We start from the raw sequence: 17368 nt of genomic DNA, 5'->3' as shown, positions 1-17368 counted from the left end.
CGAGATAATCCCGCAAAAAGCCCTATTTTCCTCTGCTCTCAACCCTCGCAGGTACTAATCTAATTATTATTTTTTTTTTTTGCAACCCTGGTTTGATTTCCAAGAAAATCCATCCCCCATTCGATTTCCGGGAAAATTCATCCTCGTTTGATTTCCGAGAAAATCCATGCAAAACCCCCCGAAAAACCAAAAAAAATTGCCTTTTTTTTTTTTTCTCCCCGTGTTTTCTGGATATGTTTTAGGGGTCTCTTTGCTTTTGTGCCATTGGATTTAAATTTCACGAACCCTAAATCCACGATTTTTGAGCCAGGCTGAAAAACACAACCTTTGCCTGCAAATCATTACCAAATAGCATCTTATGTTCTTTTTTTTTAAAAAAAAAAAAATGGACAGATTTTGTATCCTGTGCACGGGCTGGACTGGTATATCGGGAAGTTTCCCGAAAAATCGGTAAAAATACCGATATTTTCGAAAATTACCGAAATTTTCGTCGACTTATCGGCCGGTATCATTTTTTCGTTTTTCAACTAGAAAATATTTTTTCTTCCCTTTTATCCATTCCATTTCTTAATTAATTCTCACACATTTTTTCTTTACAGCACCAGAAGAATTCCAACCCATATATCAGATATGGAGCCCCAACGGTATTTATCTTAATTTCAATATTCTTTTATTTTCCTTTATAAATTAGTATAAATTAATATATTATTTTTATTTTCAGAATTATTCAAGTAAAATCAAGAGAGGAGTTAAGAGATGAGATCCACCTGGCCGCCCTCGACAGCGTTGTGAATCTCAACTCCCTATGTGCTGCCTTTACATTTATCGGACTCTCCCTCACCACTATGGAGTTGCAGAGCATTGATGGTCGTTTTGGCTGCAATCCCAATATAAGCACGATCAGAAACTTGATGTTATTTGAGGTCATTTCTTTTGCTTTTTTTCTCGCATCATCGTTGGTGGCTTATGGCTTGAAGATAATGATGAGTCTCATCAATGCTGCGGAGTTAAATGAAGAGTTTAGAAACCACTTCAACAGAAAGTCTATTTGGAAGGTGATGCTTTGTGCCATCTTCACCTCGATCTTGGGATGTTTTTTTTTAATTCTCTCAATAGTGTACATCCTCCAGATTAAGTTAGGGGTTTTGAGTGATTAAGTTAGGGGTTTTGAGTTGTGAGAGTCCATCTACAGTCCAAGGAGTGGTTGCTCTTATTATTATTGTTACTTGTGGTGTTATTTTTCATGCTGCTGTTACTATCTCAGTGTTTTTATATGTATGACTTTTGGTTTATATTAATATGTATGAAACATTATTAATGTGTTTAATTAGAACATGAGAATTTATTTTGTTTTCATTGGGTTTATCTTTTTCCCAATAAATATTTTACTAAAAATTTTCTGTTGTTATTAGTGTAATTCTGTGGGTTCCTGTGATGGCAGATCATCTAATCTGATGACAATTACAAGCATTTTTGCTGAGGATCCCTTTGATAAAATAAAATTATCTCTTTCTTTTTGGTGTTTAGGGTTTGATTTTAGGGTTTATGAGAGGCTTTGGAAATGTAGATATGATGAAATGTGCACTGGGCTCTGAACAGTGATGGAAATGCAGCCTAGAAAGCTATATTTGATCTCTTGAATTTCACTTTTAATTCTTTTTTCGCCTTTTTTTTTTGTCTGGTTTTCTTTATTTGTTTATGGATGATATCATAATGAATGGAAAATCATGAATTTTTGCGAAAGTAATCACAAAATAAAAATAAATGTGGGTTGTAATCATAATATTCACTTTAGATTATGTTTGCTTCGGGGGAAAATATGTAAATTATTTTTTCTTTTCAATTTTATTCTGAAAAATAGGTAAGAGAATATTTTTAAGATGTTTAATCTTTTTTTTCAAGTGAAATAAGTGGGAATAAATATATAAAATAGTTTATGGATTTTAAATTTATTTTATTTATTATTTTTTATTTTCTATTCTTTATATTTTTTCTTCAATTTTTTTTCATTTAATCTATATAAAAAACGTATATTTGATCATTGGAAAGTATTAAAAATATGAATTAAAAAAATATTCTTCTTATCTTATTATTATAATAAATATAAAAAAAAAATCAAATGTAATCTTTAAATTTATAAATCTAAATTTTTTTTTATGTTTATATTTAAAAAATAATTTATTTTGTCAAAATGATGTTAAAAAAAAAAAAAAGAATGAGTTAAAATTTTAAAATAGGTTTTCAATAACCTTTTAATCAAATAACTTTTAAAATTAATTAAAAATTTATGTATTTTTAAATTATTTAATTTTTATATGCAAGAATTAAAACAAGTGAGACTAATAAGAAGAATTACCTGTTTGCCTAATTGAATGAATAGGATAAATTTGGGAAAACAATAAAAGTTAAGTTTATTTCTTATATTAAAAAAATTATGAATTACCAAAAAAAGAAAAATTGTATCCCATTCAATATGATTATAAGTATAAAAAAAATTGAGATGGATTAGTTTAACAAAATAAATCAATTATGTTCCTTTTCATATAAAAGTATCCTATATCAATTTTTAATCTAATTTTATCACTACCAAAAAAATTTAATTTCATACATACAAAAATAACCACAAAATAATTCCTTCTAAAAATAATTCAAATGTCATGTATTTATGAAAAAAAAATGGTACATATTATTATAAAAAAAAATAGTACGGAAATGATTATAGATAAACTCCTTAATTTAATAAAAAATATATAAAATATTAATTATTTTTAAATAACAATTTAAAATTTATATTTTATAAAATTAAATTCTTATTTTATGGTTTTTTTAATCTTTATATAAAAACAAACCTTTTACTTACAATTAAATACCTTAAAAGGAATTATAAAGATTTCTTGGACCAGATAAAAAAAATTATATATTTATAATTTTCATTAAATAGGGATTGTTTTTTTAAATCTTGTCCAGCAAATATTTCATATAAAATACCATTTTAAAAAAATACAATAATTTATACAATGGCATTTGAAGGGAGATCAGTCTTCATCCTCCCTCTTAAGATCTATGACCACCCTGATCGTTCCGACCACTTCTGATCAAAGATCAACCTGATCTACGACCACCTTGATCTACAAGCACTTCTGATCAAAGATCAGCCTAATTATAGAGCACCCTTCTCGTTCCGACCACCATTCGATGTTCAATCCTCAAAATTTTTTCTTATAAATCAAAATTTTTTCTCCTTAAAATTATATATTTTCTGGGGATACACATTTCTCCTCCATACTGCCAAGTGAGCTTTGAAATTTTGACACAATTTCCGGCCGGATAGCCGTTGTGATTCTGAATTAGCGCACAGGAGATGAAAAGAAAATGACCAGGAAATATACAAAGAATCCAGCAAGAAGAATTCCACCATAGATGAACGTTTGAGAAGACTCCACCGGGAATCTATATTCGATGTCACAGCATTTCATTTTCTCCTTCTCACTCACCAAAACATAATCTACATTCCTGTTATATCATAGACAGATGATCATTACAAGGTTCATAAAACCCTAATCAGAAATTTCAATTTCAGAATCACCAAGAAGCTTTTTCCCTGTGCAGGGCAACTTACTGTTGGGTGTAGATAGTGCATTGTAAAATTTATGAGCTGTTCAGGTGTGCATCTTGTAACCGATGATCGTATAACAGGGATGATAGATCTACAAGTTCTTCCTCAAGGTTCTGTTATTCAATTATGAAAAGGTCGATGTGTTAATGTCGGAAATATGTTTGTCTAGATCAAGATGGTCATTGAGAATAAGAATTAACTTACATCCAAGAATTTCTCTAGTCTTTCAACTAATTCGTGAGGTAAAGGTTCAGGCAAGTTAGTTTTCTTCTTGTAGAACTTTTCCAACCATAGCTCAGTGCTCGACTTATTTTTCTTGCCCTTGACTGGTTCACTAAGTGGGGTTTTCAGATATTCAGCAGCAAAAGTTTGTACATACTACAAAGAGAATAGAATCTTGTAAGCATATAAATAAATGATCAAATGGCCAAATTGAAGACAAACTAATTTATATTTATGAAATAAATAAATAAATAAATAATCAAGTTACCTCTGATGTATCCCGAATTCTGTGTAGTGCAGAATCTACACGAGCGTATATCGTGTTCCTCTGCCAACAATACAAAGAATTCCTTTCAGATATTCTTCGTCAACTAGAATCAACTTATTGTAAAGCATTATCAGATGTCCAGACCAGAGAGTGACAGACACTCAGAAAACCATATTTTTCTCAATGGCTTAATGTAAATAAATCCCTTCTTTAGCTTTTAAGTTGTGACTTTTGCTACCTTAATGAAGCTAACCTTGATTATCATTTTTAATATTTTTATGCAGAATTAAGAAAAGAACATCATTGGAATTACCAAGGCAACATCCTGGAGCATTTGACTCATCTGGGAAGTATTGGAGAATGGTCCAAATGGATGACAACCAGCTGACCAGAGCCAATTCACGATCGATCTTTCATGTACATGAGAAGCCTTTTCATATGGTGCACTCAATCTGACACTATCTTATAAGGCCTAAGAAACTATTAAGCCACATGCACACATTAGCATAGTGAAGCTGAGACCAACGTGTGAGGCCTAATAAAATGACTGTATTGCAAGAGAAATGAAAGCTTCAGTTGCTTGTAAAACAGGGTGACATGAATTCCTAAAGGGTCACATTAGAACTCAATATGTTAGTCCTATTCATTATACTGGCAGAGAGCAGTCCTTTTACTTCTAGATAAATACAATCCTGGATAATAGCCCAGAATGTCTCTAACAAAGAGATATGCATCAAAGATGGCTATAAGCTCAGCATGAATTATGATCAAGAGGTAGAGCAGCTAAGCAACAAAAAAATCATGATAAGCATAACTAAATAAAGGATGTTGAGATGGACAAATGATAAATCAAGAAAGGCTAGAATTAGAAATTATTGCATTCACCAAGAAACTATGTGTAATATCTTCAGATAAGGCTTTATTAAGATTTATTAAAAAAAAAAAAATCAGATTCATTAAGTGCTAATTTTGATAAACTTCCTGTTTTCTAATTTTAAAAATAAAAAATAATAGTAAGTTTAATATAAAATATAGTAACTCTTATATAAAAAGTATCGACTTACCTTATGTCCAACAAGACTTTCATCTTCCATCATAAGGTGTATGAGCTTTTTTCACTATACCTTCCAAGACCCAGCCAAACTTGAGATGCCCCTCCTCCATTATATCGATAACGATAAATGTATTCCCCCTCCTGTCTTTTCATCTCTTCCTCAGTTCGCTGGGTAATTTTTCCATACATTAAACTGTCGAGATCAATCTCCTTGTTCCTAGGATCCATTCTCACCTGCAATAAAGTAGAACCACCCAAATTTGAATATTAAAAAAAGGAAGGAAGGAAGTTTATTAGACAGTGTAGATGATCAAATCACATGGTTTCAAGAAACATTTTCTGTGAAGAAACTGCAGTAATCCCATCCTAGATGAAATATTTGAGAATTATTCTAATTAGCAATGTTCATAGAAGATAACCACAGTAGTGAATTGCAAAGAACGGCAGAATATACCTTATCGAAATTGACAATAAAAATTGCACTTGGCACAGGTCTATCCATCTCTGCTGCATTGTATCCACTATTATCCATGTCAAATATGTAGGAATATAGTTTCTGAAATACAGACTCCACAGCTGTTGCATCCACCTCAAACAACGGCACCTCCCTTCCATAATCAGACTAAAAGTTGTAACTAGATTTTAGAACTTCATTTGAAGCCAAATGATATCTGAAACTTTTTCAGCAATAATCAAGACAGCAGTAATAATTGAAAGAAACAATGACAGTAACCTCTCTAGCAGTTCCAGCAGGAACCATGGCCTCTTTCAGTGCCTTCTCCAGTGCTATCAGCTCTGGTTGCCCAGCCTGTAGTGTAGACAAATACATTATGTAATGGTTAAAAGGAGTAGCACTTGCACCGACTCAAAAGATAAAGTTGCACTCCATTCTTTGGCTTCATTGCCATGAGACCAATCACAAATATTAACCCGATATCATGCAAAATTTGAAGGGGGGAAAATCTACACTAAGTTTTAATGGAATCAAGCAGCTTTAGGATCACAAAATAATTTGGTGAGAAGATAACTGGAACATGTTGAAAGTTGCATATTGATGTGATCAGGTCTAGGTTTCACATTTCATAAAATAAATCTCTTGTATCTTTACTAGGTTCTGTTTCTATGAATTAAATTTGAATAAAGCTAGAAATGCACACTACGAACATCCAAATAGCAGCAGTAAAAACATAAGCTTGCCATGATCTTAGGACTCACTCTAGAAGCCAAGCATATTAAAGAATGTTATGCGCTGACCATATACTCCCAAGAAATCACCAAGATTGTAAGTAAAAGTTGGAAGGGGGTTAACTGCATGAGTATGGATGGCTATTTTGTTCATGTTTGTCCATTCAGGTAAGGCTCCAACATGCCAAAGTTACATACAGACCATGAGTAAATGCATGATACCTAGATAACCCAAGTCAGAAAAAGGTAATTTTTTTTGTTCTTTTTAATATAATATCAAGACATTTCATTTAGAAAATGTAATAACAGAGGAAGATTTCTTGTAAGTCATCCAGAACCATAGAAGAGTCAGATCACGCAAATTGAAATATGGCTGGAAACCAAACTCACACCACATTGGTTATTTCTAGCAAAAACATAGAAAAAACCTCAATACCTTTCATATGCTTGATCCGATTATGATTCTGCACTTAAAAATTACATAGATGCTGTCCCTTCCAAAAATTGGATTTCCATTCCTTGTTTCAATTGTTTTTCATATAACTCACCTAGCAACACACGCCTATGCTTCATTAGGATCTATTTAAGTTTTTTGCCCTTGAGGCCTGGCTCAAGTGGTAAAGGGATGGGGAGAGTTTGTGGGAGGTTCCAGGTTCAAGTCCCAATGGGGATAAAATTTACCTATAAAAAAAAAGGATCTATTTAAATTTTTTCACTGCCAACCATTAAAGTTAACAGCAAAATTTTGACTCTATTTGATCCATGTTGATAAGAGATTTCCACTGTTTTTTTTTTTTTTTTTCCCTCTCATTTTACTTTCCTTTTAAAATGGAAGTAGTCATGCCTACAAAAGATGACATTATAGAGCTCCAGCAAGATATGATATTGAACTGTAAGGGCACCAAGTAAATATTAAACAAGGATGACTAGCACTAAGCTGTTGAATATGGTTATAGACAAATTATAAGGCATCTAACACACTAGAATCATTATTCTTTTGACAAGTAAGCAAAGAGAATAAATTTATAATTAAAAACCATACACCCATGTACACAGGTCGTATACAAAGGACATCAAAAGGCATAGCCTGGATGAGGGAAAACACAAAAAACTACTCCCCCCCCCATCTAGATGCCACCCCCCAATCTACAAAATTGATTAAAGGGATTATGATAATAGACTAGAACTGATTAAAGGCATCATATTCCTCCCAATTTTTTTTATAATACACTAGAATCATTATGATCACATAGAAAATCCAAAGCAACAAGTTGAAACATCCAACTGCACCAACCATGTTAGGTGATATTAGTGAGAATAACAGTTTACTGAAACTTACAGGAAACACATTGTAGACGATGTGATGCTCAATATCAAGGAGCTCACCTGTCTCCAAGCATGAGGGTCTGTGAGATGGGAAGCTGATTCTTAGGAACTCTTCCAATTTGTGTGCATCAACCATATACCTATAGCCTCCATCATTATTGAAACCAATGAGGACTATGTTTACTTTGACTGGGACCTGGAATGGAACCTGTATGACACTTATATACATGATTAGACATTTAAACCAGACACCCTCGTTAAAATAATAGCAATATCAACAATGATTCATTACCTAATTAAAATTCCAACACTGAATGTAACAATATTTTGAAGAAAAGGGAAAAAAAAAGCCGAGACTTCTATTGAACGTAGAAGAAACATTCCATGATTTTGTTGATAGATGGAGGCATCATGGGTATTGGCTATCAAGGTACGTTTGACTTGAAGACTCATTCAAAAAAAGTTAAGGAAATGACCGATCTTCAGAAAACTAAGATGGTTCTAGTTAGCCCCTGGTGTAATATCACTTTCTAGATGCACAAATTGAATATTCCTTGATTCAGCCAATGTCTCTATTCATCTTAATTTCAATTTTGAGACAATAAAGAGTCAACATTCCATAGAGGTGAAAACTATGCAGCTCATCAACCGCAAAATTAACAAGTAGTTTCCCATGGGCTCAGGCACAAAATGACCCAAAGCCTATGAATGTACTAAAGAAGGTCCCGTTTCAGCATGTAGCGAGGAACCAAAATGAGCATACCTTCATCATTTACTTACTGAGATAACAAACTTGAACAAAATGAAAAGCATAAAACAAAGAACCATTCAAGCGGAGAGAATATTATATACTGCTCTGTTGCAATAATAAACTGTGCGATGGAGGAGAGCGAGAGAGAGAGGGCCAGAGAGAGAGAGCAAGTGCGATGGAGGAGAGCAAGTGAATCTGTGTGCGAGCGAGGGTGTAGTTAGCAATGTCCACTCGGAGTCTCGGATAAGCTTAAGGAAGAGCAGCTTCGGAGTGGAGTCGAAGACCTTCGAGATCGAGGTAGAAAAGAAGAAGGGCAAAGTGCAAGTCACTATTGTGGAGAGGAAAAGAGGGGTTTCTTCGTGGATTAAGCTAGGACCAAAGAGCCTAAGGATCTTTGTGGAATGTCTGGTTCTCTGCATTAAGGACACGCGAACTGAAAAATGGGAAATAAATTGGAAGGAAAGAGGGAGGTTTTATTCGCTGGTGCGCGATGAAAACAAGGGGGGATGCTTCCTCTGTCTGGGCGTTGTGGATTAGGAAAAGAAAAGGTTTAGCATCTTTATCCCTAAAGGAAGAGGTGTAAAAGGGGGTTGAGCTTCAATGGCGGAGACACTTCGGTGTTACTGAAAGGAAGGAGAGTCAAAAGGACGATGCGATGTCGTCAAAGCCCATTTTGGGGAAAACCTTTGCGGAGGTGGTTAAGCTGCCAAGGAGTAAAGACAAACCCGTGGAAGTCAGCAAAAAAGACCTAAGCCGAAATTTAAACAGGTTGGCTCAATGTCTGGTTGGATCTTGGGACCCCAAATCAGTGAGGGGGGATGATTTGAGAAGTTGGGGGACCCAAATGGCAAAAATTTGGGGGTTGAAGGGTAACTTAGGTTTGGCTAAGTTGGAAAGGGGTAAGGTGTTGCTGGAATTTGAGTTGTTGATTGAAGCTGAGAAAGCTCTAAAACTTGGAAGAATTTTGGTTGGGGGGTTCTTTCTGCGACTGGAAAAATGGAGTCCTGAGACAGGGTGTCTGATGGAAGGAGAGAAAAGGAGGGAGGCATGGGTGAGAATCATGGGCTTACCAGTCTCTCTATGGGATCGGGCCATCCTCAGAAGGGTAGGGGAGGAGTGTGGGGGTTTCTTAGCTATCGATTCTCAAACGGAGAAACTGGAGGAGTTGCAGTGGGCCAGGATTCTGGTGAAGCTAAACGGCGAGGAGATGCCTAACATGATGGAAATTTGGGTCGAAGGGGTGTGCTATTCGTTAACCCTATGGTGGGAGGTTAGGCAGGTAATGAGATTAGTGCCGACAGAAAAAAGTGGGAAGAAAAGTGGAGCAGAAAGAGAGGTTGAGGGTGAGGGTGAGGTCTTTGCACGTGTGGGCAAGCGCGTGTTGGAGGAGGATGACGACACAAGACTCGAGACCCAGTTGCAGTCTGCTAATGGGACGCAGGGGCAGACGAGTGGGTCGGGGCGCCCTTTGGTTCGATATCGGGGCCTTGATGGGTCGTCGGTTGGGCCCCATGGAGGCTTTCAGCTTTTGGGTGGGCCCCTTAAGCAAGGCCTTTCTAAGAACCCAAGGTGCTCTAATCTGGGCTCTGGGCCCGTTGGGATAGATCCAATCTTATCCTCTTCTTTTGAGGTTGGGTCGACTTCTTTTGGGCCAACATCTTTGGAGGGCCCTAAAAGGGTCAAGGCTTTGGAGGCCTTCGTGGCGTTTAGGCCGGCTAGGTTGGACGTTTGCCGAGGCCCATCCCATTCCTTGGAGGGGAACAGAGCCCACATTGGTGTGGCCCTTCCCGAGGTGTGGTCTGGCCCAAGTCTTTTAAGGGGTCCAAACGCTAAAATCTCACATTTCTAGGTGAAGGACGGCATGCGGAAGCAAATTGAGGAAGAGCTTCAATCTAAGGAGAGATCGAAGACTGATCTTGCCCTAATTGAGGAAGCGTCGAGGTATGGGAGTGATCCTAACCCTTGTGGATTGTTGGCTTCTGAGTTTTCCTCTTCTCCTTCTTTTTTTTCCAATTGGACTCCATTGGGGGAGTATTATGACTATTATGGGGACGGTAGGGAGACATTCCAGGGGGAAACCCCGTTACGCATGCTCATTGCTCCAAGGCCTATAGAAGATGAGACTGCCAATCGTTGGGAACTGATGGAGGCTAACAATGGCAACAATGAAGACTGTGGAAAGGAATTGTGCTTAGTTCAAACTTTGCCAAGAGAAGTAAAGGGTTGGGAGGAGGTTAGTTGGAAGGAAAGTGATCTGGCCAGGTTCAGTAAGTTCTTGGGGTTTCTGACAGAAGGATTGGAGAAAGACATTTTGGATTTTTTGGTTAAAATCCAGAAGAGAAGGGAAAGAGTCCACATCAAAACTCTTCTGGAGAAATCTAAGTTCGAAAGGGAATTGAAAAGATTAGAGTGCTCCATTAACTATGGGGGGGGGGGAACAGAAAGGTGGATTGCAAGGAAGAGGTGTCAGGTCATGGAAGTTAAATGAAGCTAAGACTTTTGAGTTGGAATGTACATGGAGCTAACAACAGTTCCAAAAGAAAGGTGATTAAGGTCGTGATTAGAAGTCAGAGGGTGGATTTGTTCTATCTCCAAGAGACCAAAATTCAGGCAATGTCAAAGGGGTTGGTGAGAAGCTTGGGCACTAGTAGGTTTCTTGACTGGGGTACCCTGGATGCCCATGGCTCAGTGGGAGGTTTATTGATTTGTTGGGATAAAAGGACCCTGGAGGTGCTTGAGATGGAGATAGGAAACTTCTCAATTTCCTATAGGCTCAGGAATGTGGAAGATGGATTAGTTTGGGTTTTTACTGGTGTGTACGAGCCGTTCTCTAAAGAGGATAGGGATTGTATGTGGGAGGAACTAGGGGCGATCAGAGGCATTTGGGATGATCCTTGGTGTTTAGGGGGTGACTTCAATGTCATTCTCTCCCAGAGGGAAAGGAGTAGTCAGCGAAGACTAACTGGTGCAATGAGAAGGTTCACCCAGATCGTTGACGAGTTAGAGCTTCTTGATCTTCCTTTGCAAGGGGGCGCACTTACCTGGAGTGGGGGTAGGAATAATTAGGTTTAGGCTAGACTGGATAGGATCCTAGTGACCCAGAACTGGATTGATCATTTTAGTGGGGTCGTCCAAAGCAGGTTGCCCAGACCTACCTCAGATCACTTTCCCATCTTGCTGATGGGTGGTGGGTTAAGGAAGGGCCCTTCCCCGTTTAGATTTGAAAATATGTGGCTTAAAGTTGATGGTTTTAAGGACCTTCTTCGGGGATGGTGGCAGGGGTCTGAGGTGAGAGGGAGGGCTAGTTTCAGACTAGCCACTAAAATGAAGGAGTTGAAGCAAAAAATCAAAGTTTGGAATAGGGAGGTGTTTGGTAGGCTGGAAGTTAATAAAAACTCAACTCTCCAACAAGTTGAGTACTGGGGTGGGGTGGAAAGTGAGAGGAGCCTTTCTAAAGGAGAAACAGAGTTGAAAAAAGAAGCCAAGGAATCCTTTAAAAAGTGGGTTTTAATGGATGAAATCCATTGGAGACAATTGTCAAGGGAGTTGTGGCTAAAGGAAGGGGATAGGAACACGGGCTTCTTTCACCGGATGGCAAATGCCCGCCGAAAAAATAATTCCCTGGATATAGTTAAGATTAATGGGGTGTGGATGACTGAGGAGCAAGAGGTGAGGGAGGGGATTGTGAATGCTTTCCAGCATTTGCTCTCAGAAGAGCCAGGTTCGAGAGCTAATATTGAGGGGTTGCACCTCAATCGCCTTAACTCCAGTGAAGCTAAAGTGTTGGAGTTGCCTTTCATTGAGGAGGAAATTCACTCTGCCTTAATGGAAATGAATGGTGATAAAGCTCCAAACCCAGATGGGTTCACAGTGGTCTTTTGGCAAGCTGGTTGGGATTTTGTGAAAGAGGAGATTATGGATTTGTTTAAGGAGTTTTATGATCAAAGATCTTTTACCAAAAGCCTTAATACCACCTTCTTGGTCCTCATCCCTAAGAAAGGTGGTGCTGAAGACCTGGGGGATTTCCGGCCAATCAGCCTATTAGGGGGTTTGTACAAGCTTTTGGCTAAGGTGCTGGCGAATACGCTGAAGAAGGTTTTAGAAAATGTGGTTTCTGTAGATCAAAATGCCTTCGTGAGGGGCAAATAGATTTTGGATGCTTCGCTTGTAGCTAATGAGGTGATTGACTTCTGGCATAAACGAAAAGAGAAATAGCTGATTTGCAAATTGGACATCGAAAAAGGCTATGACAGCATCAACTGGAATTTTCTAATGAAGGTTTTGCTTAAAATGGGCTTTGGGTCTCGGTGGACGGAGTGGATTTGGTGGTGCATCTCAACTGCCAAATTTTCTGTAATGGTCAATGGGGTGCCTGCAGGCTTCTTCTCGAACTCCAAGGGGTTGCGGCAAGGAGATCCTCTTTCTCCTTATCTCTTCGTCTTGGGTATGGAAGTGTTAAGTACTCTAATAAGAAGGGTTGTTGATGGGGCCTTCTTGTCTGGCTGCAGACTTCGGGGGAGAGGGGGAGTGGAGATGAGTGTCTCCCATCTTCTTTTTGTTGGTGATACAATCATTTTCTGCAAAGCTAGGAAAGAACAACTAATCGCTTTAAGCTGGATTTTGGCTTGGTTTGAGGCGTCTTCCTATCTAAGAATTAACTTAGCTAAGAGCGTTTTAATCCCGGTTGGTGAGGTTGAAGAGATTGAGGAATTGGCAGTGGAGCTAGGGTGTAGAGTGGGGTCTCTGCCCACTGTTTACTTGAGGCTGCCCCTTGGAGTCCATCACAAAGCTATTTTTATGTGGAATGGGGTGGAAGAGAGAATGAGGAGAAGATTAGCCCAGTGGAAAAGGCAATATATATCTAAGGACGGGCGTATCACCCTCATTAAGAGCACACTGGCCAGCATGCCTATTTACCTTATGTCCCTCTTTCGAATGCCCAAGATTGTTGCAAAAAGGCTTGAAAAATTACAAAGAGACTTTCTTTGGGGAGGGGGAAGCTTTGAGAGGAAAGTCCACTTAATTAATTGGGAGGTGGTGTGCACTCAAAAGGAGAAGGGTGGTTTAGGCATTCGGAAGATTGATCCCTTGAACAAAGCCTTGCTGGATAAATGGATCTGGAGATTTGCCTATGAAAAGGACAATCTTTGGAAGAGGGTGATCGGGGTGAAATATGGTCAAGAAGTATTTGGGTGGAGGACTAAGGAAGCTAGCGAGACGTTTGGAGTGGGGGGAAGCTAGCGAGACGTTTGGAGTGGGGGTGTGGAAGGAGATTATGGCGGAGGCAAATTGGTGTTGGCATAGCATAAAGTTTAAGGTGGGGAAGGGGACTAGAGTTAAATTATGGACTGATCAGTGATGTAGTAATGTGGCGCTGTCCCAAAATTTCCCCCAGTTATTTGCCTTGGCGGTTCATAAGAATGCAACTGTCAATGAAGTGTGAGATTCAAGCCTTGGTCAAGGAGGTTGGAATCTCAGATTTTCAAGAGACTTTAATGATTGAGAGCTAGACTTGATAAGAGACTTGCTTAATATGCTAAGGGACTTCAGGACATCTTCAGAGGAGGACTCAGTGTTATGGAAAGGAGGGGGTCATGGTTGTTTCAGGGTTAAGGATGCTTATAATCTGTTGGTTGTCCCCAATGACTGCGCCTTCCCGATTAATTGCATTTGGGTGGATAAGGTTCCAACCAAAGTCGCTTTTTTTGCTTGGAAAGCCACATGAGGGAAGATTCTCACTTTAGATAGGCTTCAAAAACGGGGGTGGCAGCTCCCTAATCGCTGTTTTTTGTGTGGTTGTGATGAGGAAAATATAAATCATATTCTTTTACACTGTATAGTGGTTAGGGTACTATGGGAGATCGTCCTTGGCCTCTTTAGGGTTCAGTGGGTGTTCCCAGAGTCGGTTAAAGAGGTGTTATTTAGTTGGAGGGGCTCTTTTGTGGGGAAAAAAAGGAAAAAGATCAGGAATTCCATCCCGTTGTGTATTTTTTGGACGGTATGGAAGGAAATGAATAGATTAGCTTTTAAGAGGGGTTCTTTAACTATACAGAAACTCAAAAATTCTTTTGTTTGTAATTTGTGGAGTTGGGCTAGGGTGTACATTAGAGAGGAGTCTTCTTCGCTCTTAGGCTTTTTGGAGTGGCTAGCGGCCACTTAAGGGTTGGTGAGGTTGTTCTTTTTTGTGTTTTTGTTTTGGGCTGCTATGTATACTCCCTGTATGCTTTGTGACTTTTTGCCCCTTAATATATTTGTGCTTATCCATCAAAAAATAAAAAAGTACCATTCAAGCCTTGGAAAAGTTAAAACTTCATTCTTCAATTTACTGGAAGTAATTTGGGGGAAGATGCAGGGGGGGAAAGGGGCCGCAGAATTTTACACTTTCATGGGAGTGCAAAAATTTCTAAGTAAAATCTGTCACAGCACACTTCCCTTCACCTTCTATGCTCTTATCCAAAGCAAGGGCAGCCTACAACAAACTACCAAAAACAAGGTTCATAATGTTTGGTGGAAAATATACACAGGTGGGGTAACTCTTTTCCCAATCAAATTGGTTGTCAATTTAGCATCTTAAGAAAAGCTAGTACAGCAGAACCATTTTCAGGAATTATGCTATCTTCAATCTACCACTGACTTTGCATAAGTTGTTTAAATTCTCAGGATAAATTGCCCAGGATGAGAATAAAAAAATTATTCATTAGCTGGCATAGTGCAGCCTATGTGTCTAAATCAACTTTAACTTTCCAGGGATCGGTTAGTCATGGATTGGGAATCATCTGTTCTTTGATTAGATGCAACCTAATAGTACCTCTGTGCTGCCATCCATTAGGACTCTCCATAGGACTGAAAATCCAGATTGAAGTATGATTCTAACTGTAGAAATGTGCCAAGTTGTAGAATTTTGGAGGAAATGGGCCACTATACTAAAATAGAATTCTGAAGTAAACCTAAATAGCTCTTATTTCATATCGAACACCACAGAGAAGCACTGGAATATCAATGTTAACAAAATGAAATAACCACATTTACAAGGGACCAACTAGCACAACTGACATGCTGTTGGCTACTTGGTGGCATGGTGTGGTTCCAGGAAATTCCTTTAAAAGGAATAAGAAAAATGAACTTCCGAACCTTAGAATTCTCAATATTTGGGGCGAGCAAACTAAACCTCCACGCTGCTATGATCAACACAAGCAGCTTAATTAATTAGCTTTCCGTACAATGGAAAACTTAAAAATATGGAATATATACATCCAAAATTTTACTTTCCTCCATTTTCTCAGCAACCAAACGGAGGAGGAAGGTTCGAACATACAAATTAACGGAAGGAATGAGTAAATTGTCATAGCAAACATAAAAAATAGATTGACACGAAATCAAAACACGATCACACAGTGTGAAAGGAATATGCACCAATCAGATTAAGTGAATCTGAAGCATCAAAAATCGAAGATTCATAATCTTTTAACATTCCTTCATTTTCTTGCAGTTTCCGAGCAACCAAAGGGGAGACGAATACCTCGGCACGCGAATGGAGCATGCGGCGAACATCGGATCGGACACTATCTCTGACCTCGTGAAAAGCCCCATGGTGCCACTGAGGATGCCCCGGGTCTCACCGGAAGGCCTCCGGAGCCGCGGACGCCGACTGAATGGCGACCACAGTCAGCGTCAGTATTAAGACAGGCACCGCGCTTAAAACTGACTTCATGGCTGTCAGATGTTGAAAATCGGGCTCCGGCTACTTCTGATCGTCGCTCCCGTGCCCCATAGACAAAAGCCGTTCTTCTAGGTTCATTTCTTTCTCTAGTAGTCCACAGAGCCGCATTTCCAAAAATGCACCTTTGTTTATTAATAATTACGATTCTGCCTCTGGTCACTGGCACTGTCGTTCTATCAGTATCAGATCACTTCAGAGTTCAGACCAATAATCCCTTGGTTAATTCTAGGTGCTGTTTGGATTTACCTTCCAAGTCCACTAATGGACGTTTATTAATAATTTTATTAAACAAAAACGGTGAATTTTTCTTGCATATAACTACTTGTATTTTTATTACTTTTTTTTTCAATATCAACTTGTACAATAATCGAATGCAAATAATAATAATGTTCTTACATTCTCCTTTTATGAAAACAAAAAATTGACTTAAAAAATTAAAATTATTTCATATTTAATTAAATTTCATTAATAATAGTAAGGGAGAATTACCCTTAAGGGTAGGCTGGGGGAAAAAATGATTGAAAAGGGTGAGTAAATTTGATAATTCTTTTATATTTTTATTAGTCATTTTTTCCCTCGGTCTACCCTTAAGGGTAATTCTCCCTAATAATAAAGCTACGCAAACAAGACCTAATGAGTTAGAGAGACTTCAAAGCCAATAATGATAATTATTGTAACAAGAGTTCACACCATACGACCCAGCTTGTAGATAAGGAGGGAAGGTAAGAAATAAGACTATTGCCACTCAGCAATTAATCTTGATTCTCTGCCCTATGGCAAGTAGGAAAATATAAATTTGGAACCAATAAATTATTTTTAAACTTACTTTTCTTTTTCTATATAAAATTTAAATAACTTGAAAATAAATAAATAAATAATTTAATTATTTTATCATACTAATAAAAAATGGATCCAGACATAGCATTAACATTACCATTCCCCCGTTTTACAAGATTAAAAAAAAAAAAATTCATTCTCATTGGGAGAAAAAAAAAGGAATATATTTCATCACAAATATAACCTGGAGTCTGCCCCAGTTGGTAGTAAAGCAAAGGTGACGAGAGGGGAAGGCAAGAACTCTTGAGTGGCTTCTAGCCATAAGTTAGTCCAGGCCAAGTCAACTAAATGATAAGCCCACACTCTTAAATCCTCTAGTTACCATGCAACACATACATCCACCTGAAAACACTATTTAACCAAATGATATTAGTCGATGTTGAGCTCCG

At 38.0% G+C, this 17368-nt stretch overlaps 1 protein-coding gene and 1 non-coding gene across 6 annotated transcripts; one reads left to right on the top strand and one right to left on the bottom strand.

Annotated features, from left to right (window-relative positions):
- The first annotated feature begins 1565 nt into the window (after window positions 1-1565).
- On the top strand, window positions 1566-1635 carry LOC132253875 (small nucleolar RNA snoR118). The gene has a single exon (XR_009465789.1). It is a non-coding gene; the product is annotated as a small nucleolar RNA snoR118 (small nucleolar RNA).
- Window positions 1636-2906: 1271 nt separating this feature from the next.
- LOC100249952 (uncharacterized) lies at window positions 2907-16254 on the bottom strand. 5 transcript variants are annotated; one of them, XM_019220024.2, is made up of 10 exons: window positions 15942-16252; window positions 7685-7879; window positions 5894-5968; window positions 5615-5782; window positions 5171-5394; window positions 4420-4653; window positions 4107-4166; window positions 3821-3994; window positions 3620-3729; window positions 2907-3513 (listed from the first exon to the last, which is right to left on the bottom strand). In XM_019220024.2, exons 1-5 carry the CDS (start codon window positions 15960-15962, stop codon window positions 5200-5202), a joined length of 654 nt encoding a protein of 217 aa, XP_019075569.1. In that variant the 5' UTR covers window positions 15963-16252; the 3' UTR covers window positions 2907-3513; window positions 3620-3729; window positions 3821-3994; window positions 4107-4166; window positions 4420-4653; window positions 5171-5199. The 5 variants fall into 5 exon arrangements, with proteins under 5 accessions (XP_019075569.1, XP_059592707.1, XP_059592705.1 ...); XM_059736724.1 differs by having other exon boundaries at window positions 4420-4586; XM_059736722.1 differs by having other exon boundaries at window positions 4420-5394; window positions 7685-7881; window positions 15898-16254.
- Between the last annotated feature and the right edge of the window lie 1114 nt (window positions 16255-17368).

Source organism: Vitis vinifera, chromosome 5 (genome assembly GCF_030704535.1).
Source record: "Vitis vinifera cultivar Pinot Noir 40024 chromosome 5, ASM3070453v1".
Taxonomy (NCBI): domain Eukaryota; kingdom Viridiplantae; phylum Streptophyta; class Magnoliopsida; order Vitales; family Vitaceae; genus Vitis; species Vitis vinifera.
This window is presented reverse-complemented; position numbering and strand designations above follow the sequence as displayed.

Excerpts from the sequence above, each read along its gene's own strand:
- LOC100249952 (XM_059736722.1), bottom strand. The coding sequence starts at position 16,012 with ATGGGGCTTTTCACGAGGTCAGAGATAGTGTCCGATCCGATGTTCGCC. Across the intron at positions 7,882-15,897 it reads CGGAAACTGCAAGAAAATGA|AGGTTCCATTCCAGGTCCCA; the intron begins AGGAATGTTAAA and ends TAAGTGTCATAC. Across the intron at positions 5,783-5,893 it reads CTGCTGGAACTGCTAGAGAG|TCTGATTATGGAAGGGAGGT; the intron begins GTTACTGTCATT and ends TACAACTTTTAG.